This window comes from Clavelina lepadiformis, chromosome 8 (assembly GCF_947623445.1).
Source record: "Clavelina lepadiformis chromosome 8, kaClaLepa1.1, whole genome shotgun sequence".
In the NCBI taxonomy this organism is placed as follows: Eukaryota; Metazoa; Chordata; class Ascidiacea; order Aplousobranchia; family Clavelinidae; genus Clavelina; species Clavelina lepadiformis.
In genome coordinates this window covers 17350335-17376781 of record NC_135247.1, presented here as the reverse complement: position 1 = coordinate 17376781, position 26447 = coordinate 17350335, and the positions used below count along the sequence as shown (strand labels likewise).

The following is a 26447-nucleotide window of genomic DNA, read 5'->3' as shown; positions in this document are numbered from 1 at the left end:
CCAGCACAATTACATTATTGCCATTTTGCATGTTATAAGCCCTTGGGGCATTGCCACTTTTGTCTTGTGTATTAGGCCTATAATTGGTCTTGAGTTTGTTCTTTACTGTGCTAGGCTATAACAGTTGGCAACTGATTGTGAAGTTACATAATTTTTACTTTGCAATTGCTACAATTAATTTTTACTACAATTGCTAATTAATTGTGATAAAATAGACGATATGATCATTTTACTTTTACAGATAAAAATGATCAAATAAAAAGCTGCTGATATTTGTATGTTAGCCACACATCAAAACAATTGCAGTTTATAATCTTAAAAAATAAACTGCTAAATAAACATCCTAGTCTTTGATGGAGTCTCCACATGAAAATCAAAGTGGAACGACGTTAAAAAAGTCTCACACCTGGTAAACATGCCAGGAGCTAAAAGAGAGGATAAAATTGCATCTGCAAAGCGAAAGGTGAGAAAAGCTGCATGTTTGTTGTTTTATTCTTTAGCCTCGGCATATTTTTTAATAATAACAATATTCTTTAAGTATTATGTGGTATCGCAGACTTGCATATTTATTTTATGTTGTGTAAGTTATATTCTGTAAAAGTTTTAAAGACTTAATTTGTTTTTCTTTTTTCAGCTTCGTCAGTTCAAGCAAAAGCGAGAAAAAGAACTTAAGGTGTGTGTCAGATCTTATTCCAGAATGTTTTAAGATTTTTGATACTTCAATCTAATAGGCCAAATTAAAAAATAAGTTTTTATGCTAACTGCATTTTATATATACAGCACTCACAAAATTTTGTAATTTTTCTTACTTATAAACTTAGTATATGTCTAATCTAAGTATGCAATATGTAATGATTATCGATATGAGTCTCTTCTGCATGTTGATATTGGTATCATCATGTTTATAAAAAATATGTGTGTGCAGAATGTGTCATGACGCCTTATTGGCCTACACAAAATAGAAATAAGGGTCAATCAAAATCACCACTCATTTTGTACATGGAGAGTCTCTAAAAATCATATTCACTTTTTAGTAAACAAACTTTGCTCAACTCAATATGCAGCTATGTTGTTTGAATTTTCCACATGTTTTATACATTTACGATGTCACAAACACAGTTTTATGAAGGCTGCGCATTTGTACATGCCATTCCGTTGAATCTTTTTATGTCCAGGCTATCAAGGATGACACATCATCAGTAGCCAGCGAAGACTCCATTGTTGTTGATGCTAATCCTACTGAAAGATTTCCGCCCTTACCCTTGAACAACGTTAACTCTCACAATGTTTACAATGACAGTGTACCTAAAAACAACGATACAGAATCTTACCATTTGAAAGAGGCTTCTGAAATTAGTGATGGAAAGAAACTGTCCGATTCTCACACGGAGAATGGTTTTGGAGATGCAACCAGTGAAGTTGCAGATAACAATGTCGCATTATCTCAAGCAACTTTGGATAATGAAGTTAAAATATTAGCATCCTCAACTGAAGTAAAAGATGATCTTGCTTATGAGACAAGAAACACTGAAGAAGTTAGCGATAATTTACCACCAGATGAAGCAGGTCCCACCACAAGTAATAGTAGTGTTACTGTTGATCCTCAAACAGGCTTAAATAATGACCTGGTAAGATTTTCGACAATATTCAACGTATTGAGTTCACTTAAATTGTGAAGTAATCATGAAAATTAAATATCATCATCTACATTTTAATTTTTCTTTATATCTGGAATATTAGACACCTAGTGAAAACAAACCAAGCGACGTTATTGTTGACGACCATGTTTTGCATGGTTCTGACTCAAGGTTCGTATCCATCCTTGTGAATTTAATCCTATTTCTCAGACAGGTTCTTAATTATTATATTTACCTCTTTGTTTACATTAGCTTTATATCTGTGTTTTTTCAACTTGAGCACTAAGTGTGGTGTTTTTCTCATGGCTTTTTCTTAACTTTCTATTAAACAGCTCAGCTGCTGCAACGGAAAGTTTGCTTCAAATTTCAACAAAGCTCAATGGTTTAGCGACAGAGGCACAGTCTGTAATGGAAAATTATACAAACGGAAATTCTGCTTTTACTTCAGCAGATCGCTTTGTGTTGTCTGAACTGGAGGTATGGTAATTGAACATGAACTGAGTTAAGAGTCATGCTTAAGTAGAGAATTTCAATTTATTTGACTGTGTTTGTACCTTTATTTTCGAAGCATCGAAACCAGCAGCTTGCTGAACACGCCTCTACTGTGACTCGACAAAAACAAGAGCTCATGGTGCAGGTTGAAAAACTGACTCAGCAAATGACTGAACTTCAACATCGATTGGAAAATGTAAGCACTGTCATAAAATATAGCATGGCCGAAAGTTTCGAAGCAAATTAAATTTATTTGACGTAATTCATCATTTCAGGAAAAGCAACAGATATATGCTCATGGGATCAATGAACAAAATACGCTTAGACAACAATTGCAGGTAAATCCTGAAATATTTAATTGTTATTTCCAACTATTGTATAGACTTTTGCTGAGTATCTGCACTTTAATTAGAGATTAAAACTGTGCTCCTTCCAAATGTCGAACAGGTACAGATGCAAACTATTGGAATTCTTGTTGCTGAAAAACAGGAATTGCAGCATCAGGTCCACGAAGCCCGAGCGTCTGCCGATCGTGACCAGCATTCCAGGCATCAGTCACAAGACCAGCTTCAAGATGCCAAACTTAAACTACAGACCCTTGAAAGAGAACTTGCTTTAAGCTCTGAATCCATAGAACTTCTCAATGCGGTAAATATTTGTATCATACTACAAATGATTTTATCACAAATTGGTGCTTTTTTATTTTATGTAATTATATATTATGTTATTTAGTGGTAAATTAACCATAACAGAAAAGACAACTTTCAAAGCAACACGACTTGTTCTCTTTAGTTAAAATGGAAAAGTACAAGTATGGTAATTACTTATTCTTGTTTAAACACAGACAAAATCCGATCTCACGGAAGAGCGAAATCATCTTCAAGTTACCGTGAATAAACTTAGTAAACTGAATGATGAACTAGACATGCATTCTAGTGAACTTGGTCAAAAATTGTTTGCAAAGGTCTGACTTCAGTTGTACCAATTCTCAATTTTGTATTGTATTTTCTTCTTGAAAATCTTTTATGTGTAATGAAAATACTACACAAGTTTTTATGGCGTTCAATGTCAAAAAAGACTGATAATGCCTGAAGGGTAAAATATATTGCACCAGTAAAAGAACTTGCTGCTTGATTTAATAACTAAATATAGATATTCTCTTTGGTATTATAAGATTATCATAAAGTCAAATTTGTAGGAAGGCGAAAGTGACAGACTAAGAGCTGAGCTTGCAGATCTTCATGAGAAGCTTTCCATGGCCGAAGTCCTTTTACAACAGGTAAGTTTCATAAAGTCCATAGTTCATTTGCACTTTATACCGTGCATATGATTATTCCTTTCTGTGAAGATACCTAGTTGCTTAGTGTTACACGTATATTCTATATACTTGGACTTTGTAATTCTGAATACAAGCGATGAGATGAGACACTCTATTTACTCTTGAACGTATTTGTTTTTATTTTCCTTACCAAGATCTAAAATTTAAGTGAGACATCATTCCATTTAATGTAAGATTTCACCATAAGGTGATATGTATTTAACTGGTACGTATCTCTCTTGGTAGTTTTCCAATGCATCAGGCATCACTGCGGATGGTCAGCTGAAGCAGCTACAGGAGGAAAGGGAAAGCCTCAACCAAAAGTTGATTGAGGTTAAAGTCGCTTTAGATTTGGTATATTGTTAAATACTTGTAGCTAGACCAGCATGGCGGCATGTGCTTGTGACAGAGACCTAACGCTTATCATTTGGACTGACACTTTTTGCTACAATCAGTAAGAACGTTTATAATTATATGCATGGTTTTTACTTCGTGATATTTTCATTCTAAAGTGATAAAATCCCAGTTATTTTGTCTTTTAGAGAGTACTTTAAAAAGAGTATTGTATTCGCTTATAAAATCTTCCATCTATTAACCTCGTCTAAAATGTAGTTATCGTAATTACGTCAACTCAACCATTGGCTCTCTTCACAGTTTATTGCATAAATAAGAAGTAGGTTTTATACAACACACATATTTCTAATATACTTTGACTTACCACATTCAATAACACTAATTCCATTTCATATTCATTGATTTAGTTGGCCTGTATTTGGTGTAATAATTTTGTTTTAGTTTTTACGTTTAATGAGATATCTCTTAAGGTTACAACTTATACAACAACTGGAGTATGAATGCATTATTGGAGAATTTGAACGACTTTCTAAAGTGTTTCCTGCATGGCGTTAAATTGTGGAAAATTGTGTCACGATTTTTTGATGTTTAATGATGCGTCTGTCTATAGCTTCGTTCTAAATTAAACCAAGTGCAAGTCTTAGAAATGTTTGGATCATTTGTTTGAAATTTAGTTCGTTCGATTCGATAAAACAAACAGAAAATAACTGATGTACTTTGATGTAGGCATAAAAAAACAACGCGTTTTATAGACATTTCAGAAAATTAACACTCTGTGTAATTCACACCCAGTACCAGCAAGCTTTTGAGCAATTGACAGGAGAGAGGGAACAGTTATCAAGACAATACGATGATGTCAATAAACAGATGCAGACGCAAGTATCAGAGTTAACATCTCAGGTGTGCTTCCTCTATCTGTCTGCTTTAGAACTTCAACCTTTCATGCTTAGATGACTTAACTGGTTGTTTTTCAATTGTTTGAAAGATTGAATTGTTGGAGAATGAGAAAGTGGACCTTCATGATGAACAGGAACGTTTGAACGGAATTATTCAAGATCTTGAAGCTAAAAACACCAACTTGTTGTCGGATAAGGACCAGAGCCAAGTAAGGCAAAACATAAATCTTTGTGGATTAAACTGACACTACCAGGTGCTAATTTCAACGTCGTTCACTCTGCTGGTGCGACACAATCTCCATAAATATATATGATGATTCTGCTGTCAATGAAAAAGATATTTATCTTAAACCAGTCTGAACAACTGTTGGGGAAAATGAGCGAAAAGCTGCAAAATATCGAGTCAAAACTTGAACGAGTTACGGCCGAAAGAGATGAACTGAATCACAAACTTCACGTGCAGATATCGAACAACGAACGATTAGCGAGGTACAGCGATGGCATGACGTTGAAATCGGTTGAAAAATATGGTTTCCGTTAACTGTTTTTATGAAGCAACTATACTATTTAGAATTTAAAGATTCGATTTGCATTTGCAGTGATTTGTTTAGATTTTGTAAGATAGTGACTTGCGACTTTAGGTATTTCTGGACTTGCGTATTGGTTTAGAACTTTTAGCAGACTTAGTGCTTGGGAGTAAAAAGCAAACTATAAATCTATATTTTATGCTTTAAATAACAATGCAGGCTGCATGAGGAACAGGAAATGGAACTGGCAGAATTAAACAGGAATGCCGCAGAAAACACGGTTTCAACTGAAGAGCACGCGAGGTTACTTGAGCAGTTGCAGAGTGAGAAAACCACAATATCCCGAGCTCTTACACAAAATAAACAGCTCAAACGGCAACTGGAGGAAATGCACGAAGGATTTATTAAGCTCGTAAGAAAACTGTTGTTTGTGTTGACATAAAGTTTTCTTTAATACATGTGCTGTTGTACGTATGCCAGTGCTTTATATGATGTCTGTGTAAATGTAATAAGCACCTGTCGTCAATATTCTATATACACGTAACTGTAATTCTATTTGTTTTTAATCTTAAGAGCAATGACAAAATGGAATTGGCCTCCCACTTAACGACAGTCGAACACGCCAGGAATGAGCTGCAGGGAGAAATAGAAAGTTATAAGGCACAATTATTAGCAACACAAGAGAGAGTAAGTTATCGTGCATGTATATGTGGTTGGTCCTAGGAGGTTGAGGCCCTCTGCCTTCATACCTGAACCATGTCCATAACCTGGAACTTTCAAGGCTCACACTGATAATAATTAATGAGTCAGTTGCTACTAACTTGCTATGTCATCCATGAGTATCCAAGACATGTTGGTTAATTCGTTGATGACAAAAAGTACGATTTCACTTAAAAATGCCATTGATATTTTTTAGTATGGTGGTGCACCAATTTTCCTAAAATACATGAGTACTTTTAGTTTTTGAAACAACTAACGGCTGCAGAAACGCATGTTTGTCATTCCTAAAAAGCCCAGCAAACCTATGCAATGGTTAATATTATTCTCATGCAAAAACGTAAATTCTCCGTTCTTCAGTTGATAGAAAACGACAACACAGTCACGCGGAATGAGCAAGAACTTGCAAGTTCCATTGAAGTAGAAGACTTAAATCTCGACACCTCAAATCCTTCAAATGTGGCTCTTCAAGAGGAATTGGTGGCCACCCATGAGACTATTACCTTGCTTGGGTAAGTCTTCTTAAGGTCAAAATTGAAATGTAATCTTAACTCCACAGAAGTAAACCATTTGGTAGATATTTCGAATATGAGTAAATGTTAACCGAAAGATTTCAAAGACTTGATTTTCTCGTTGTAAGTTTCAATTGTTATCTGCCGCAGAGAGCAAAACAATGAGCTGAAAGCAATGGTGACTCGACTTCAAAGTGAAGTCGATGTCTTGCAGGAAAGCGTCACACTCACCCCCCAGGCTAGTCCTGATGTCATGACCATCGAACATGAAATTGAAAAAGACAACTCCAAAAATGGCACAATGGTAAAAAAAACTTTTTCTGCAATGTGGACCAGTATCTGGTGTAATAAAAAGTTTATAAAGTGTCAGTCCCTTAAAAAAATTTGCTTTTACAAACTACTTTTAAACATTAGTTGATAAAATTGATTGAAATGATAAAATATACCACAAAGCAAGTTGATGGGCTGTAAAGACACCTCAGAGTCTCTTAAGCTTTGAAAGCTGTCATCCATCTAATGCTATCACTCAACATTGATGAAAATTTTCTGTGTTTTTTTAGGTGGAAGTACTCACAACATCCATCCACCAACTCGAAGAAGAGCGGAATTATCTCACTCAGAAGTTTGAGGAACAGCAGCAGCAACACGGAGCACTGATGGAACAACTTCTTCAACTCCAGCAACATCAGAAAGACTCCCACGAAGTGTCCTTGGAAGAACATCAATCCCTGAAGCAAAACATGTCCTTGCTACAAGTGAGGCTTCTTGTTAGGGTAGCGTCTCTGTATCGTTGAGAGTTTAAGTTAAAGAAATTAAGTGCTGAACTGTAACATGACAGGTTTACATATTTTCTCTACTAAAAAGACATCATATAATTTTGTCAATCTAAAACACATAATTATCACAGACGATGAGAAGGAAATAAGTAAAAAATGTAAGCTTAGTGGCGTTTTCATGTAAGCAAAAATCTTGTGTTTTTGCAGGAAAGATTTTCAACTGTAATGCGTGAGAAGGTTGATGCAATGAGCAAAGTCGAAGAACTGGAACACATCAACCTCCAGCTTCAGACAGAATGCGACACAATAGGTGATTTCCAATTACTGTTTGCCACACTTTTATTTTATTTTCTTGTATCACTTTTACTAATTACACCCTTTCTTACTTTAAAGTATAAGGCTTGAGACTAAAGTCTGAAAGTTTTCCAATTTCCTAGGTTATGAAAATAATGACAAACAACTGGAATAATAAATCATAATTAATTATAACTGTGTGTTATAAAACGATATTTTTTCCTCCAGGGGAGTACATCACTCTTTATCACAACCAACGACAAATACTGAAGCAGAGGCATCATGAGAAAGATGAATATGTCTCGTCGATGGCACAAGAGCGAGAAAAGTTGCAAGTGAGTGAATCGATTCATTTTGACATGAAATCTTACTATATATGTTTTGCTATTTGTGATTAATGGTATGTCTGTGCACATATTCAAGGCATTAGACGTAGTTGCAAATAAGTAACTGTATTGTAAAAAAAACATTTTTTGCATTCTTTTCAGATTAAGTTGGAGAAACTACAGTCCTTAGTCTTGACCTTATTAAACTCAAGGGGAATTACCGAAAGTGATACTTCTCTACATCAATTGGCGTCCACCCCTTCAAAACATAACCCTGCAACGATAAACACTGCTACTACACAACTCGACGAAAGTGTGCTAGCAGGTACGAGACTGTCATACTTTTTAAACCATTCAGGTTTTGAGAATGATATAGTCACTGCGCTATCAAATAGTAGATTATGAAAAGTTACGTTTCTGTTATAAAATCTCTACTCATTCAATTCGTTGTTTTTTATTCAATAAACACTGCTTATTTGTTATTTATTACCTCTATATTGGCATGCTTTGTATTATTTATTATACGCAAGTTTTGATCTTTTTTTATGGTTAATTATAGTGTAAAAAACTTAGCTCCTTTTTTAGCCTGACCCCAACAAGTAAACCAGACATCTAACACCCAAGTTATATTCTTGTTTAACTTACTTCCAAAAATTAAAATTCTTAATATTTTCAACTTACCAAAAAACTGTTGCAAGTGAACTATAGATTAGCTAATTGTTGACACAGAAGCAATACTTGATCCACCGTTATAACAATGGTTTACTTAATTACACAGGGTTCACGTCACAATCGTCGGAATGGCCAAGCATGCTCGAAGATGATCAGAGACATCAGCATCGTCCCGATCTTCTTTTAGAACATCCACCCCAAACCTCGACCCCCAGCGCTGATGACCCCATTCAAAATCCGTCTCCACATAACCCCCAAAGGCCCCAAGACGTTGAGAAGAATTTAAATTTAGAAGAAAATAAAACTGCAAATCAAATTATGGATCTTTTGGAACAAATACAAAAGCCAAGTCCTGCAGACGCCATTGAGGTCCCGCAAGGATTTTGCTTGCGCTACATGGGACCGTACACTGCTATTTGACCGGTGTTTATCCTGTAAATTTAGCAGTGATTTTAGTTATGTGCCTAAACCTGTATTGCACATCTATGCATAATAGATGGTGATATAGTAAATTTATTCTACTTATCTCATATAGAATATACATTTATGTGTGTTTTAGTTGTAATATATAGTGACTATGTGACTATGTCACGTTTCCATATTATTTATTTGCGGCGTAGGACATTGTTTATTTGTTCTGTAGCATGAAGAGTGACAGAGCTTCGATGTTCCACGTTATATGAAATGCTTGAAATTACTTGTTGTAATGTTTTGCCATAATACTATGGTGCTCTTCCTGGTTAGCAAGTTTTTTCTGTTTGACATGTGAATGGCTTTCCATGTGGCGTGGCTTTGTGCAATATTTTTAATAGGCCAGTTCGGCATGCCACCAAGTAGCATGCTCAGACTTTGTTATTGGATTGTTTTCTTTACTTTTATCGTAGCAAATGAATAAATTGGGTGAAAGAATAATCTGTTTTTTGTATGAACTTGCTCTTTTATGGAATCAACAATGAACCTGAGTCATTTTTAATGTCGGTTAGAAAGATTGGCAACACGGCAAAGTAAGTTAGCCGACCAGGCATGGTACAAAATTACAAAGTGAATTTTACTCTGCACCGAAGGTACTTGAGGTAACGTGGCAAAAAAATCGCTAGGGATGGGAAAACCCCTGTCTTGAAAGCTTTTGCAATGGTCGCAAAAGCATTTCGTTTTGGCAAAGTGAGAGATGAGATGACAGAGCAAAACTGTACCGGTACTTTAATGCACGTTGGAGGAAATTTGATTAGTTTAGTTTTGGTGCCATCTAAGCGTGGCGCTTAGATAGTAGTGTTTGGTATAGCCTAATTGATTGTGCTGAAACACTAGAGGACCATAAGATTACTCAATTTTCAGAACTTGTGCGCATGTTTTTTTTTTAATTCTTTTAACTTCTTTAGCCTTAGTCTGCATAGAGAACGCTAGAAGATATTGGCTGACAAATTTTTTATTGCAATGCAGTTTGCAAATATTAAAGTTAAAGTCAGACTATCAAATGTTTTAGTATTTCTGAAGATACCCCTTCTGGGCTTGGTTGCTTTTCAACGTTCATTAGCGCATGTTATTACCGTATAGCCTAACAACTAGTGTACAGTAGTAGGCTTAGTGATTTTTTGTCCCCACCATGCTAATGACGAAAAACATGCGAATGAATGAAGTTATTTCCCTGGGGCACATGATGTCATTCCTTCATCTGTTGCTTAAACGCACCACCTGCTCGTCTGCTTAATTTTGCTTTTTTCAACTTATGTTTTATGGATTTAACTAACTATGCTTTTAGTGGTCGTGCTTGTTGTTGCCAGCTATCGTTAACAGAATTATTATTGAGCACGTTTTGATGCTTTTCGGCTTTGTTACTTTTTCCCGTTCATTGGCTCGTGTTAGTAACAACTGGCTTGATTTTTCGTCCCCACCGAGGTTTTGACAAAAAATAAAATGATAGATTGATGAGACGTTAAGATGCGTTATTCACCATGTGCTGTGTAAATCCATAACTTTCTTTTTTAATGCCTCATTTTCCGGCTATTTCGCGAAATGACTGTAGATTATATCAATTTTAATTTGATTTATTTTGTGTTGAACAGAATCCATAATGTCTTGTTCTCCAGTTGGTGACCCACTTGTAAAAGAGATTGTGCTGCTCAATAAACGACCGTTTTATTTACATGGATATTTTTTTCCTTTTCTTGCTGCATATGCCATCGCTGGCTTTGTGTGGCAAGAATATTTCGGCATGGATCATTATGAGATCGGAATAATCTTGGTTGTGTCTTTATTTCTTATTCAAATCTTAACAGTGTTGTCTTGCTTTTGGTCGGTTGATTTTCGATGTTGGATCACTTGCTCAAAGGTAGCTTATTTGATATCAAGTTTAAGTACAACCTACGAATTTGTAACACCCTATCTGGTACAAGGTACCAAGTATGTTTATTTTTCTGACGTTTATATTGAACCTTATGATGTCATAATCAGCGTACTTCTCAATTTTCAAGGCTGTTGGCCCAGATGTGGCAGAACTTGCCAAAGTGGTTCCTACTGCACACAATGGTTCCACAGAATTGGTCAAAATACAGAAACAACCGACAGGAAGCAAGAAAAGGAAAACCTGGATTGAATTTCAAAAGGTGTTTAAAAATATTAAATTCATTAATTTTATTGTGGTTAAAACACTGAAATCTGTGAACTGTGTTATGTGGTGCCATGCTATTGTCGCAATGCCCCTGGGCAAAAAATTATAAAGCCAAATAAGAAAATGCATTATTGATGAGAAAATGCCTCAGCACTAGCTCGAGCAGTGACAAATCATCACCAATTTTAAGCTGCGCAATGATTTTCTGTTGTCCGATGATAAATGCTCTTATACAATGCCTAATTCTTATTACTACTTGTCAGAAACTGGGTCAATATAAATGTTGGCTGCTCTGTTTCTTTCCAGGACAAATAATATTTTTTTGAAAAGGTCACCTATGTTTATGATAATGAAGAAAAGAAATGTTTTTTACCAATACAATTCCCAGTCAACCTCACATTCAGTGATTATCAAAACTGGAAAGGTTTTGCTACAGAAGAAGATTATGAAGCATCGAGGGATATTTATGGAGATAATGTGTAATTAAACTCTAATATGTTTACCTTTTATGTATAAATATTTATCTGATATATATCTGCACATTTATTACAGTGATTACATGTTGCTTTGTTGTTATTGTTAATTGCTTTAAACTTTTGTTGATAGTAAGAAATATTAAGATTGTGTATCCCCTTGAAGATTTTGTGTTCAATACTTAAATGTACTTTTCAGAATGGAGATGGTGACACCAGAATTCAAAGAACTCTTTTTAGAAAGAGCAACTGCTCCATTCTTCGTTTTCCAGGTTACAGTTTTTCATAAATGGCATGAAGTTCCCCATATTTGCATCACATTAAATGAGATATGTCTGCAGGTTTTTTGTGTTGGGTTGTGGTGTTTGGATGAATACTGGTACTATTCTCTCTTCACGCTGTTCATGTTGGTTGCGTTTGAGGCATCTTTGGTCTATCAACAGTTGCGTAATATGACTGAGATTCGGAATATGGGCAACAAACCACATACTATCAATGTATGGTGATATGATGATTGATATTTATATACTGGTACATAGAAATCTTAAAAATGATTTTGCTTGCCGTTTAAGTTCCCATAAATTTGCCAGAGTTTGAAAATTTGATGAAACCAAATTTTAGAGGAAGCTTTTTAACTTAGGCCTTTGATAAGTCTTAAAATAACTGAAATATTTCCAGGTGTTTCGAACTCGTAAATGGAGACCGATAAAAACCAGCGATCTGGTTGCCGGTGACATTATTTCAATCACTCGTTCATCGAATGTTGTTGGGGAGGAGAGGCAAATTCCCTGCGATATTTTGCTCCTTCGAGGAAGGTTGATAGTTGACGAAGCAATGCTCACAGGAGAATCAGTCCCCCAGATGAAAGTACGAGAATGATACAAAGTGCTTCACATAGTGTATGAAATGTTTAGGAGCATAGTTTTACAAGTTATGATGTATACAGCAATGACAAGACAAATAAAGCAAGAGGAACATAGTTTTATCGAATGCAAGCATGAATAATGGATGTAGTATTGAATGAAATGCATGCACACAAATAGGTTTTATAAAGTTTTGCCAAATAGGTTTTATATAATCTACTTAATTGGTATTTTTGTTGTATGTTTTGTTTCGCTACGGTTATATCAATGGCCACAGACTATACTCAATCGTAATTTAATTGAGTTTTATAAAAAAAATTTCCGTCTTCAAATAATTAGAAACATTTTGTCATACGTTGTTATGCCGAGATTGATAATAATTATAACAACTGAACAGTTTTAACTCTCTGGATAACATTTCCCAGGATCCTATTGAAGGAGGCCACGGTGACACTGTCTTAGATCTCTCCGTCCACTCGAGGGTGCACTTGATCAGTGGAGGAACTCGCGTTGTCCAACACGAACCCCCGCCACGCAGTTCAGGCGGGGTGAAAGAAGGGGCTTCTAGACCCCCTGACAATGGGTGTGTGGGATATGTCCTTCGAACTGGCTTCAACACATCACAGGTTGTCTGCCACTGTGCAAGTTTAGAAGAGGTCGTTTGAGGAAGTCCCAATAACATAAGATCTTTATTTTTAAGGGCAAACTTTTGAGAACAATTTTGTTTGGTGTAAAACGTGTTACTGCCAACAATCTAGAAACGTTTGTTTTTATAATGTTTCTATTGATGTTTGCCATAGCTGCCTCGTCATACGTTTGGGTTATTGGTGAGTTTTTTTTCTTTTGCCCAAGTTGCTAGCAATTTTCTGCAGTGTAACATTTTCAGTAGCAAATTTAATCAGTTCTAACTGGGATTATATCGTGTAGTTTGTTACTAAGAAATAGAAAAGAACAATTTATTATGCGTAACTTGCATCTTTCAGTTCCATTTCATTTACCTAAAAATGCCATTAATTTGTAAGATTTAGCTGGTTAATAAAACAGGTGTGCTACCAGTTAAATATTATGCATCATAATGTCATTTATTTCCCAATGCTCTTTTTATAATGTCATTTATTGGACTTAAATGATGTTGTATGCAACTTTAACAAAGTGTTGACATTTCAGGCAGTGCCGACCCCACAAGGAGCCGGTACAAACTGGTTTTAAATTGTGTCCTTATCCTCACCTCTGTTGTGCCCCCTGAACTCCCAATAGAGCTTTCGCTTGCTGTTAATTCATCATTACTGGCTCTGTCGAAGCTATGTAAGGGCAGTTGCTTTTAGAGACATTTTTTTCAGTTTTGCTTGCCAGCTTTTGTTTCTTTTTTACCATTTTAAACACTCCATTACTTGTAATTTACTGCAATTTTTCATTTAGTATTTACTTTTTACTATGTTTTTAGTTGTTTATTGCACTGAACCTTTCCGGATCCCTTTTGCTGGAAAAATTGACATCTGCTGCCTTGATAAAACCGGAACCTTAACCAGTGACAGCTTGGTAGTGGAAGGGATTGCAGGTTGAATTTTATTTTAAATTTCAACGAACTTCGGATGATATTGATTTATTTAATACATTTTTCAATTGAAAACTATTCTCAGGGGTAAAAAAAGAGAGCAGTGATAGCGTGGAAGATTTAAACACAGATGCCGTCCTGTGTCCTGTCACCAGTTCGCCAGCCATAACACAGAAGGTAAGTTATTTCTTTACCGCAATAATGATTGTGATCTCTATGAAAGATAAAGAGATTGATTTCGTTCAATGTATAATTAAACGGCGGTAGTGGTCCTCATTTTTCTTTGATGATTTTAACATTTGTAGGTCATGGCCACTTGCCATGCTCTTGCTCGAATGGACGAAGAATTGGTGGGGGATCCCCTGGAACAAGCCATGCTTAAAGCTGTGGAATGGAATTTAACTAAAGGTATCGGTTGACTCAATTTCATAGCTGCCAAATGTATATGAAACCTTTGCTTGTGAAATATCCAGTTTGTGCCACACATGGGTGAGGTATTTATTTATTTTTGCTTTTTACTAAAATACTTAAAGGTGACGTTGTCATTCCGAAAAAGAAGACAATCGGTCTTCAACCGTTGAAAGTCGTTCAACGATTCCATTTCAGCTCCGCACTTAAAGTTAGAAGATTTTATCGCAATTAAGTTGTTAATCTTACAAAGTACTATATTCCTGGATTGTCACTAGTGTTTGTAATTTTGCTCACGTTTGACGAGAAGAAATTTTACAGAGGATGAGCGCGATTGTGAGTCAGGAGGAAATGGGATCGGTTGATCTTCGTTACATCATCACCATTAAAGGAGCGGCAGAGACACTGAAGCCGATGGTGCGTGACTCGGTTATTACAATCCTCTGTTGTTACTTAACTAGTTGAAGATGAAGATCACTGATCGTGTGACTGATCCTCATTTCAGTTTTCATCGATTCCGGACGATTACGACAAACAGCATCGGGAGTTGTCCCAGCGAGGAGCAAGAGTGCTTGCACTAGGTTACAGGGATTTAGGTAAAGGAATCTCGTCACAAGAGGTATTAAAAATTACGTAAAAAAGATTGAGAATAATGCTTCCATGAGTCCTTCTAATATTCTGTCTATTTTTCTCCATAGATGATCATGTTATGATCATGTGGTGATCATTTGGTGATCATTTGGTGATTATAAATATTTTGCATCGTTTTTTTTTTCACTGTGCTGTAGAATAATTGAACATAGTAAACGTTCTTTAGATTCGCAATCTGAAGCGCGAAGAAGTTGAGAAGAAATTGATTTTTGCTGGTTTTGTTATCATTTCTAGTCCACTTAAGCTTGATTCAAAAGCAGTTATGCGTGAAATTCGGCACGCCACTCATTATGTGAGTCCTGCTTTATTACACGCAGCTTATGGTCATATAAGCTGATGTTCTTTGACGAAAAAATGCAGTTGTAATGTGCATGGAACAGAGCGGACTGCTGCCTGATCTAAATAGTTTCTTTTTACTTCCGCAGATAACAATGATAACAGGTGACAACCCACTGACTGCTTGTCACGTGGGAAAAGTTTTGAAGTTTTGTTCCAAAGACAAAGTCTTGATTCTTACAAGAGCAGGTATACTGGTGAAAAGATCTTGTAATTTGAACGAATTTTGTAGCAAGTGAAAGACTGAAAAGTTGGCTTTTAAGCAAGTTATTGTTTACAAAGTGTACAAAATTATTCTGTAGAGAAGGAAAAGTGGTCTTGGCAATCTGTCGATGGATCTGTTGATGTCCCCGTTGACTTTTCAAATTGGAAAAAGCTTTTAAAATCTGGTTACGACTTGTGCATGACTGGCGATGTAGGTTCTTACACTTCTTTTTTTCAAAGGTAAAAACGTTTACAATCTAGCAGGACTTTACCGTGAGTGCGTTTTGTTGTTGGTCAGGGTTTGATTTACCTGAAAGATGCCGACCTGAAATACTTGACGAAAATCCTACCATCAGTCAGAATTTTTGCGCGAGTTAGCCCAAAGCAAAAAGAAGAGGTGATACTACGCTACTAAAACATAAATGACCTTGTCTTTTGCTCTTGAAACAATAGTTCATTGTATTATATGGGGCTTACAAGTGAGTATATATCTGCAAATGAAATAAGTAAACGTTTTTACAAATTTTCGTTTTAAGGTGATTACAACTTTCAAGCAACTTGGCTTCAACATCTTGATGTGTGGAGATGGAACAAATGATGTCGGTGCACTCAAGCACGCACACGTCGGTTGGTAACTTGAATTATTGAAGTCTATTTTAACAGTCCTACTAATATGTAACTGTGCACTATTTGTGCTATGTGGGCACTGAGCAGCATGAAGTATATTACATTATGTGTTTAATGTGATATTATAGATTGCAGAGTATGTGCATTATAAACTCTGTGTGCTGATCGTATTGTTATGTCACAAATTTGAAGTGCACAAAGCGTGTGTTATAGAGCACGGTCCTAAAAAGTGCCTTGTGAACTATATGGTGCAAAATGTTTAATTCACATTCCCAAAAGTTCTAACGTGTCTCAAAATGTTTATTAGAGTCTAATAAGTAAATAATAAAAGTATAACAGTTAACCAATAAAAGGTTTGTCTGTTATCGTTAAAAGAACTTAACTACAACATATTTTAGCAGTACTCACATTTTAGTAACCCCTAAAACCTATCATTTTTTCGTGAACACAACAATAGGTGTGGCTCTGCTGAGTAATGCTCCAGAAAGGCTTCCCCGGAAGGAAAATAAACCCACCGAAAAGGATGACGAAACAAAAAAGATCATGGCAAGCGAAAATAAAGGAGGAAAAAGTGAAAAACTTCGACACCGAGCTCCCCCGTCCACCCGTACCGCCATGGAAAAAGGACATCCTCGAGCCACGAGGAACCGGTATGTAGCTCTCTATCATCCTAGTTCGGGAAACCTTTGAGAGTCATGGATGGTTATTGTGACTGTACGCTGTTTCGATTTTCAAGCAGTTTTAGATTACAGTTATCATGCTTCTTCGAAACGTTTTAGCTTGATTTATGATGTGGGCACAAAACAGTGCCTTCTGCTGCTTTAGAAATTTTTCACGACTGTGGTTTGTTTTGGTTCCTGTTTCTTATCCTTCCGGCTTCTTGCAGAACTCAAATGCACCAGGAAGAGTTTCAGAAACGACAGAAGAAGATCAAGGACATGATGAGTGAAATGGATGCCGATCCTAAAGTTGTGAAGATGGGAGATGCAAGCATCGCCGCTCCTTTCTCCTACAAACTTTCCAGCATAGTCGCAAGTAATTAAAGCAATGTAGTAGTTTGTTTCACCTCTCTCTGTGGCACAATCGCTATACTTTAGATAAACAATAACCAACGCATACACTAAATAATTGTTTAATGCCTATTATTTTTATTTCAAATTTCATTTTTAACAGATTTATAAGTTTTACTTCAAATCCTTCATCTTTTTACACAGTCTGTCATATAATTAAGCAAGGGAGGTGCACACTGGTCACAACCTTACAAATGTTCAAAATCTTGGCCTTGAATGCCTTGGTACTCGCGTACAGCCAAAGCGTACTTTACTTGGACGGCGTAAAGTTCTCCGACGGCCAGGCGACCTTACAAGGATTATTACTGGCCGGCTGCTTTCTGTTTATATCAAGGAGTAAGGTGGGTTTATTCATAGAATTCATTTGCACAACTTTTTCATTATATCATAGTATTTTATTGGTTTCGATATTGTTTTTCACTAACAGCCATTGAAAACCCTCTCTAAAGAAAGGCCACTGCCAAATATTTTCAATGCACACACGCTACTGACTATAACTTGCCAATTTGCCATTCACTTTTTTTCTCTCGTTTTTCTCGTGACGGAAGCAAAGGCACGTGACCCTAGGTGAGTCATGCAAAAAGTCGAAACAATTCTTAGTTGCATTTTAACCATTATCTAACGATAACAAAAGATTTGCTGACTACCGTGAAATCCAATTATATTTTCTACCAAGGGAAAATGTGGACATAGAGGCAGATTTTGAGGCTAATCTTCTAAACTCAACTATATACATCTTGTCATTGGGTACTCAGATTATAACGTTCGCCGTTAATTACAGGGTAAGTCAACGCCTGAAACGGTGTATGCATGTTAACTGACAACCACAGTATTAATATTATGGCCATTTCTTTGCTATGATTTTACACAGGGCCACCCGTTCATGGAAAGCCTATGGGAGAACAAAGCGCTTCTTTATAGCCTAATTGGATCGACCACTTTCTTACTTGCTTTGGTGGCTGGCCTCATCCCAGATATTAACGATCAGTTCGAAATCGTTCACTTTGAGACCGAGGTAAAATAAACGTGTTTAATAACTTGGAATTCTTTCAGTAATCTAACGACTTGTACGTTTGTTTTTTGGACGACGTTAACGAATGTTTAAACACAGTAGAGCCAAGATAACTTTTTAAAGCTTTCCAGTTTTGAGCTGTCTTGCTTGAAAGACGACTGTATCAGTGAAAAGAACTTCAAATATTTTTTCATCCTCATCTTTTACTGCGCAGTTTCGCTTCGTGATCCTCCAAGTCTTGGGGGCAATCCTCGCATCCACCTGGATCATCGATCGATCCCTACGTTTCATCTTCGGCTCTGGAAGACTGAAGAAGCTTTGTTGAAATATGATCAAATGCAATTTAGGAAATTTAGAAACCCCCCCCCCCAGGGCGGTTTTGAGCGTCAAGGTATTGCGGGAAGTGTAGTTCACTTAGTATATGCAATTTAAGCTCCACACCTGTGAACCAGTATCTGAAAATACTCTGATTTTTAACTGAGCTTCATACATGCTCTGATATTGCGTTCCTGCCTGAAACAGTACTACAACACGCTATTTACCGTCTGTGTCGTAATCATATTGCAGTTTTGGCCTACAATGTTTTGAAAAAGGATTTTGATAAACCACTCAAATAAAATCATTCCTTTTCTTCGCTACAAGAAAAATATTGCCAGAATCAGAATAAGTAAGGTCAGACGGTATGGCCAAATTCGTGTTTCTGTTCGTCGATATCGTTATGGTGAATGTAGTTTTAATTTGTGTTTTGTGCAATGCGTGGGTCGTGAAGAACGCCCACTGAAACCACATGAGATGCTAATAAACATTTAAAAGAGTTTGTTATGTTCGTTTCAGTACAGTACGATGGTGATATATCGTTCGGAAACACATTACAGGGCTGATTTCGTGCGCACAAACATCAATTACAGAATTAACGTGTCGAGAAGTATCTCAGGTGCTATAACTTCTAACAATCGGTCTCATATCAATCCAAACTTGATTAAATCAACTTCAAAGTTGGAAAATGATTTAGAGAATTTGCAAAAGTCAAACTGTGTCCTTGTGAAATAATACATGAAATTGGCTTTGCCGCCTTCATGGTTCACGCCTGGACTTAAACTTGGTCCTTAAATGAACGAAAAGAAGACCAGAAACAACAGGAAAAATGTCACAGAGTTGTAGTCCAAGTCGGGCCGGGCTTTTTGGGGTCGGTTTGGCCTTAAGTTTGAAAACATTTCGAGCTCAAATTTACACTAACACTCTGCCACATTTTCGTCGTAATTTTACTTTCTTTACACGAATGTGCAGGATGCACACGTGCTGAATGTTAAAAGCCTCCCGCAGAGAACAAAACTTAATGTAGAAAAAGATGACATCAAAAAATGACTTGGATTCATTCAGTAAGTTAAACTTTCGGGCCTAATTCCGGGTTCAAATAAATTTTCGGGTCAACGATAGCTTATATGAGGCCCGTTTACAACCCTGAAGTGTCAGTTTAGTGTTTTCAGGAACGCTAATAATAATTAATTATAGCTCTACAGGTTGTCTACGCTTTTGCACAAATGATTGCAACTATTAAACGGGACGGAATTTTTTGCTTGTCAAGCAACATTTCAAACAAACCAGGCAGAGTCATAGTTTTAAAACTGAAGTGACATCAAATTGAAACACTCTCATCTGCAAACTCTCTAACATTACTTAACATTAATCAGGTTAGCACCTTCTCTTTCGATCCCGGTGTCAATCGTAAAAAAACTAAGGATACGACCACTGAGCAGAAGCCTGCATCGTAACAATGCCCTGTAAAAGTTATTGCAGCGGTTGCCTTGGTGAGAATCGAACAAGAGCTGCATCATGCATCAACCATTACATTTACCATTATCATTACGAAACCATTACAGTTGCGGTGCACATTTGATCAAGTCCAAAGAGAACTTCGGACAGCTCTTTCTATGAAAAATGAGAACATTACAGGGGAATCCCGTACATGTATTTACATTGACAGCCTTCCTTGAAGATGAGTATTGTGACTACTAAGAACGTTCAACTATATACCATAAAGCTAATAATCTTCAGAATTAAAACAACATAAAACATAATGCTTGGCCGGTGTGCCATTTAGCCCTTATTTTACTGAGAACATAAAGACATGTTTTATAAGTGCATATATTTGTGGCGATGAAAACTAGTCAGGAAAAAAGCTGATTGCAACAAACACAATAACACACAGACACTAAAAGAGCGGTTGAAGTACGTTCGGAACTTGACGAATAGTTCATTGTTAATCGATTCGGAAAGCACAAAACATGAAAAATTTTGAAACAGAGTTTAACTGCATTGAAGTTAATTTACATTTCTCACCAAAAAACATGTGCTTGCTTTTAACTAAACCTAGATTTTTCCATATTTTAATGGGATACAAGGTCAAGGCATAACATTGAATGCCATGCTGATGAAAATAAAATTTTCACATTTTATGTGGCTACATCACATTACATGTAGAGTATACGATATTGCATGAAAAGATAAATTAACATAGTGATAATAAATATAATGATTGGCACCAAAAGCATGAAAAACACAACAAAAAATAAAGAAGCTATGTACGGGTAAACGTAAATTTAACTAAATACAATCAGCATCTTCACCATCATACCACCAATTCTTGATTGACTTCACTTTCATTTCTTTCATTGTCTTCATCACAATCACCTCATCATCTCCCTCATCTCGGCTGGAATCAGCATCCAGATAAATTGCCTGATGTGACATCAGGCCTGTGTCAATGCCGTGCAAATATCGACACAACTGACAATGACCTGTTTCGTGGAGTTGATACTTTAGTAATAAATCATCATCCTCAAGTAGTTTGTCTCTCCATGCAAAGTACTCTTTGTAAGCCGTGTCGTTTGAGTCCAAATATTTTAAATATTCGACCAATGCTTTGGGGCTGTCGAAGTCATCTGCATGAATGAAGGAATATGGAGGAGCAACCGCTTCGTAATTTTCTCGTCTTGGACCAGTCACAACAGGTACGGTGCCAGCAGCCAGCCCGTGGCTATAGAATTTTTCAGTGATATAATCTCGACAGTGATAAGAATTTTCAAATGAAAAGTAGAACTTGTATTTATGCAACATGCTGAAAAAGGCAGCAGTTCCTCGACGTGGAGACAGATTTCTATGAAAGCATCTATGACAAAATAGAAAATTTGTGGCTTATGAAAACTAATAAAGGTCACCATGTAGCTACTAGTTACCTTCCAGCCACATCAATTCTTAGTCCAACCTTTGTCAAGTTGCGATACAAATCCATCCGTCGTTTCGCACCTGATGTATTTCCGCAGTTGCTGACAATCCAAGCACCAAAACGCGTTTTATTCTTTTTGTGAATGTCTCTATATTTCCTAATGTTATTCTTAATCTGGCTACTAGCCAAGTAAGGTCGATAAAAATCAGAGTCCCTCCTGAGAAACAGACTTGAAGTGAGCATAAACAACTAACAAACAAACCGCCGATGATTGTATTAATCTTGTGCAGACCTGTAAGTCTCAGTTGCATTGAAATAGTTCTCCTCAAAGTCATCTAGCTCAGCATTTTTGTATTTGTGAGTGGTTGGTGGGGATTCATCACTTTTCCAAATATAAAGTTGGTCGGGACGTCTTAAGAAGATTAGTAGATAAAATATAACAAAAGATAAACAAATCAAAGATGTCACAGATCTTACCTTATATGGTCAGGGGGCATGCTTGAACGTTGACCACAAAATTTATTAAAAACAACTGCAGCAGTGTCAAGACTCAATATCTATGGAATATCAGCGCCATTCAAATAGCTATTGCAGTGTGCATATTTTAACATTTTGCATTTAGCTTAGTAAGATCACAAGTACAAAAAACATCTTAGAGATTTCTTAGTTTCTCAGCAGAGAATTAAACATACCAAGGATCTGTTGTCTGTTACTTTGCAATTTCCACATCTCTTTTCGTCGACGCCGTGGAGAGAACTCCCTGCTGGAGGGCACCATTCAAGAATGATCTGCACAAAACAGGTTAAAACATACAAAACTACATGGTTAAGCAAAACATTAAATTGACAAAGCTCAGCAAAAAGTATGACACATCTTTATCAGATGAGCTGATATTTATTTTGTCACACAGGCTTGATGTTGGGGCAGAAGTCAAGCATGGAGTGTTATTGTTTGTTTACTGTTATCAGTATAACATTATATAAAGCATACAACCATAAGAGATTACTTTAACACACCAACTGTGTAAACATAAAAAATCATCAAGTAACAACCTTTTTTTTAAGAGAAGCAAAGTGTAACGCTTCACGTAACGTCATTCTTTTTTCATTTTCCTCATGTTTGCCGACTGATGTAATCCCTAATGATTCTATAAAGATTGGTAATGATGATGCATTGTACAGACTTGTAACAAAGTTTGCATTCGAAGAAAAAGTTTTCAGTATAGCGTCGGTGCTTCTTTTAAAAATCCAAAGACTAGCAACAGAAAAACAAAATAGCACAGCAAAGCATGCAGCAATCCTTGATAATCGACGCATGTCCTGAAATAGAAACCTAAACATGGTATGCTACCAGAATCTTTAATCTTGGACTGAAGAAAGTGTTTGCACAATTTCGTGATGATTCCTCATCACTCAAGTGTCGGTTACTGAGTGGTCTTTGTGCAAGTTCCTATAACACATCTGTTGTTTGTTTTTTTATTTTTGATCGAATATAGTCCAATCTTAAACTGTATACTAGGGCTTCGGGATGGGGGCAAGCATCAATAATGTCTGGCTATATTTACAACAGTATCGACAAAAATATCAAACTCAAGTTGCATTATTGCGAGTCTAATATTCAAACCTCTGCTACTGTGTCAACAACATGCCATAAAAAATTTGGGTCTCCTTTACTATTGCACTCCTACTTGAATGGAACGGAGTTACAAAGTAATCAGAGAAAAAGTAATATTATGTAACGTACATAATTGTCCAATATTCGATCTTCAAAAAAAGTATAGACAGATAGAAGTGCAGAAGACCCAAAAATTCATCCTATTTCAATATTACACATCTCTTTTCTATGGGTAGTCTGCCTTTGATTGAATCAAACTCGTTCACAAAAACACGAGGTGTCATAGCCTAAATACTAAACAGGAATTAAGTTAACTAATGCCGGTATAGGAGGAGTCAAACACCTAAAACTAAGATCATAATGAATTTGTTGGACGCCCTATGTAGGGCTTTAAAAAAACATGTTTAGACCAATCAGAATGCAGCATGGTTGGAGTTGTTTTCTAGCCTGGGAATTACCCGAGCGGTTGGCGTGCTTCAATGTCCGAGGTCGCGTGCAGAATTAGGCTAAAAATTAGCATGAAAGTAGCTAAAATTTGGTTTTTTAGACCAAAAATTCTAGTGTTTATTTTGCGCCTCTGTAAAAAAAGTTTGAATCATGGTTTTTTGATGGCATTTTATGGAATGGTAGTTCAAAGCATACTAAATTGACATGCAAAATTTCAGAGAACCCCATGGAGGATTTTTTTAGTAATCAGTCTTCTGGTATATTTACTGTATAATAAAACAAACAAAGATTTTATGGCATTTTTTAGTGTTTGACGCCACCTATACTGTTATAGGAAATCATGCCTCTGCATTTCCATGATCAATTGTATTTTATTATTTTTCACCATTGGCTGCACGTGGGGACGGACCTAAAATTATGGCGCTAACCTCGTTGTACATGGGTCAAACAAAAAATTCGCTCACAAACAGGAAAAAACGGCAAAGCTCTATGGGCTTACAACGTGCGAGATATAAATTACAGTGGTGCTACAACGATGGAACATGGAAGGCTAGCACGGCCTCCAAACCCATGCTTTTATGTTAAAATAAGGTTAATACTTAAACATAATACATACGTCGATTGTGGTAGCCTTTATACACATTAACGATAAAGAAAGGTTGAACTAAGCTACGGTATGTTGCTATGTTATAACAACGTACAGAAAACAAAGCTGTACGTGTAGCTGGTGTGGGGCAAGTGGAGAGATATGTCTCGAAATCAGCCACATCGGGGCGCCACATGAAGTCAGAATTTTTCATAATCTGTACTGTACTTACTTGCTTACCATTAAGTGGCAAATAAGCTGATGGCAATGTTGAATGTGCTATGGTGCTCTAATATAATAGAGGTTTTTAGGTACCCACAATATAACATTGTTAAAAGTAACATTACTGTTGATTATGAATTCATTATGTTTGTCTTATTTCATCATTTGTCAGTTATTTTTATTATTTCGGTTCACATCTGTCGCAGTTGATCAGTAAAGATTGTCAGGCTAATGCTGCTTGCACTAACGTATTAAGGGATTTCGGCCATGCCCATGCCCCTTAAAAAACACGATTTTGGCGACCATTGGCGGTTTTACATCTTTTTTCCTTTTTATTTATCGTATTTTTTGTGTGCGATTACTTATCAGTTATCAGTATCACTTATCAGTAGGCTTACCATACATCCCGTTTTAGCCGGGACAGTCCCGCTTTCTAAGGCTTTGTCCCGGCGTCCCGCTCAGTCAACCCAAAGTCCCGCTTTGGCATTTAGCGAGCATTGCTCCACACTACACGAATATTAGCATGCTGTGATAGGTCTGCTTAGCCAACTTGCTGAAGGGCATTGCTCGATCCGTGTTCTTGTTTCGTTGTGTTAAATGTGAAAGTAATTGCTACGTCATTCTAGCGGGTAATTGGTCAAGTAGTGGGTTCATTGTTAGCGCATTCGCTAGTTCAGTAATACCAGGCTAGAAGGAGGAGGTGATCTTTTTGCAGTTAGGTTATTGAAAAATTTTATTTCGTACCGGTACTTGTTTGCATTTCCTTCTGCAAAAACCATTTGAATGTGAAAGCCCCTATATATACCACCTGCAAAATTGACACTGACTTTTCCTGCAGTGATTTTAAAGATAAAGATTTCTTGAAGAAAGTATTTTCTACAGAAAAGTATGATTGGACTATTATGTAAATTTACAAATGCTTGAACATTGTTTTGTTTCCTAGTAAAATGAATTATTTTAGTTTTTCTTGGTGTCTTACTACTTTAGTTGTCCCTTACGATAGGAATCCAAAATAGTTGCATACTCCTAGTAAAATATGAACCACATTTATCTAACAAGGTTCGTTGTTCTGAAGCGTCCCACTTTTCAATCACGAAAATATCATGGTATGCCTACTTATCCGCTATGATCTAGTGATCTAGTCTAGTCCTAGGAAAACATATTTAGTAGGTGATCATGTAGCGGCCATTAAGTATTTCTAATTTCGCCGCTAGTTTGCGCTCTTAAGCCACTCCGCATTTTGTGTAACATCGTGGTATTTTAATCACTGCATGTACGTTTACCATTCATTTTACTTATTCTACCATTACTCAAAAAAAAGTCGTGAACTCATCAGGCTATTATTTATTTAATATAGCCTATGGGGGAGGATAATCGCAGTAGCCTTCGGAATCAGGAGTCATATTTACCATATAACAACCCAACAACTTAACCTCGCCATAATGGGCTATACGACGCTTCAAAATTGTACACCATAAAACGCCAGGTATTTTACGTATAAATGTTAGAATAAATTTCATTTTAAGCAATTTTTAATGGGTAAAAAAACAAAATTGTTTGCGCTCGGCACATTATAGGCTGAAAAATCAAAGTAAAATGTTTACTTTTCTTGTTTACATAAAAGGTTGACCTATTTTAATTTGTATGACTTGACACTTGTTAACTGACTCGAGTCTTTTTTATCAAATAACTCGGCTAGTATGTTAAGTCACTTTTTTCCAGACTCGAGTGCTATAGGCTACTGTACTAAATCATACCTGCGCTAAATCATTGCCCTTAAGTCGAATTTGAAATTGTTGCGGTAAAATGAATCCAAGTTCGAATTTTTACTTTGCATTTTTGAAAAAATTGAAGTAAAATTAAAGTTTATTTGTTAATTATTGTATACAAATTACTTAGGAGACGCAATTCTGCGCAACTGAAAAGAATGAAGTTGTTGAACAATCTTCTTGGGTCAGTAATTCGCAACGATTTTTCATTTTGGCACTCCTGATAATTGAGAACAATTTCCTTTACAAAATTGC

The 26447-nt window shown here is 36.4% G+C and overlaps 3 protein-coding genes across 4 annotated transcripts; 2 read left to right on the top strand and 1 right to left on the bottom strand.

Annotated features, from left to right (window-relative positions):
• The first annotated feature begins 222 nt into the window (after nt 1-222).
• Nucleotides 223-9433, top strand: LOC143468318 (golgin subfamily A member 2-like). Of its 2 annotated transcripts, none has more exons than XM_076965452.1 (23): nt 223-463; nt 635-673; nt 1176-1628; nt 1741-1808; nt 1970-2114; nt 2206-2325; nt 2405-2467; nt 2577-2777; nt 2974-3093; nt 3328-3408; nt 3694-3780; nt 4594-4701; nt 4787-4906; nt 5053-5186; nt 5444-5636; nt 5798-5911; nt 6302-6453; nt 6604-6757; nt 7014-7208; nt 7437-7539; nt 7752-7858; nt 8012-8174; nt 8628-9433. In XM_076965452.1, the coding sequence occupies exons 1-23, from the start codon at nt 416-418 to the stop codon at nt 8939-8941; spliced, it is 3282 nt and encodes a 1093-aa protein (XP_076821567.1). In that variant the 5' UTR covers nt 223-415; the 3' UTR covers nt 8942-9433. The 2 variants fall into 2 exon arrangements, with proteins under 2 accessions (XP_076821567.1, XP_076821566.1); XM_076965451.1 differs by having other exon boundaries at nt 3694-3801.
• Nucleotides 9434-9679: 246 nt separating this feature from the next.
• Nucleotides 9680-19145, top strand: LOC143468317 (endoplasmic reticulum transmembrane helix translocase-like). Its single transcript, XM_076965450.1, has 27 exons — nt 9680-10850; nt 10993-11124; nt 11460-11608; nt 11802-11874; nt 11944-12099; nt 12281-12469; nt 12891-13091; nt 13166-13292; nt 13633-13770; nt 13910-14023; nt 14106-14197; nt 14326-14428; nt 14554-14639; nt 14750-14845; nt 14934-15047; nt 15246-15371; nt 15505-15604; nt 15718-15830; nt 15918-16016; nt 16156-16246; nt 16704-16896; nt 17133-17281; nt 17461-17657; nt 17744-17883; nt 17993-18098; nt 18188-18331; nt 18543-19145. The coding sequence occupies exons 1-27, from the start codon at nt 10593-10595 to the stop codon at nt 18651-18653; spliced, it is 3597 nt and encodes a 1198-aa protein (XP_076821565.1). The 5' UTR covers nt 9680-10592; the 3' UTR covers nt 18654-19145.
• A 1172-nt stretch (nt 19146-20317) lies between these two features.
• On the bottom strand, nt 20318-24314 carry LOC143469571 (alpha-(1,3)-fucosyltransferase 7-like). The gene is made up of 6 exons (XM_076967320.1): nt 22607-24314; nt 22247-22342; nt 22032-22111; nt 21847-21966; nt 21565-21771; nt 20318-21497 (listed from the first exon to the last, which is right to left on the bottom strand). Exons 1-6 carry the CDS (start codon nt 22892-22894, stop codon nt 20933-20935), a joined length of 1356 nt encoding a protein of 451 aa, XP_076823435.1. The 5' UTR covers nt 22895-24314; the 3' UTR covers nt 20318-20932.
• Between the last annotated feature and the right edge of the window lie 2133 nt (nt 24315-26447).

What these genes read in the sequence shown, in the direction of transcription:
- LOC143468318 (XM_076965451.1), top strand. Translation starts at nt 416, where the DNA reads ATGCCAGGAGCTAAAAGAGAGGATAAAATTGCATCTGCAAAGCGAAAG. An exon ending in CAGGCTTAAATAATGACCTG is followed by an intron (nt 1,629 to 1,740) that starts GTAAGATTTTCG and finishes CTGGAATATTAG; the next exon opens with ACACCTAGTGAAAACAAACC. An exon ending in TTGTGTTGTCTGAACTGGAG is followed by an intron (nt 2,115 to 2,205) that starts GTATGGTAATTG and finishes TTATTTTCGAAG; the next exon opens with CATCGAAACCAGCAGCTTGC.
- LOC143468317 (XM_076965450.1), top strand. Translation starts at nt 10,593, where the DNA reads ATGTCTTGTTCTCCAGTTGGTGACCCACTTGTAAAAGAGATTGTGCTG. An exon ending in ACAAACCACATACTATCAAT is followed by an intron (nt 12,100 to 12,280) that starts GTATGGTGATAT and finishes AAATATTTCCAG; the next exon opens with GTGTTTCGAACTCGTAAATG. An exon ending in TGTTTATATCAAGGAGTAAG is followed by an intron (nt 17,658 to 17,743) that starts GTGGGTTTATTC and finishes TTTCACTAACAG; the next exon opens with CCATTGAAAACCCTCTCTAA.
- LOC143469571 (XM_076967320.1), bottom strand. Translation starts at nt 22,894, where the DNA reads ATGTTTAGGTTTCTATTTCAGGACATGCGTCGATTATCAAGGATTGCT. An exon ending in TAACAGACAACAGATCCTTG is followed by an intron (nt 22,112 to 22,246) that starts GTATGTTTAATT and finishes GATATTCCATAG; the next exon opens with ATATTGAGTCTTGACACTGC. An exon ending in AATGCAACTGAGACTTACAG is followed by an intron (nt 21,772 to 21,846) that starts GTCTGCACAAGA and finishes TCTGTTTCTCAG; the next exon opens with GAGGGACTCTGATTTTTATC.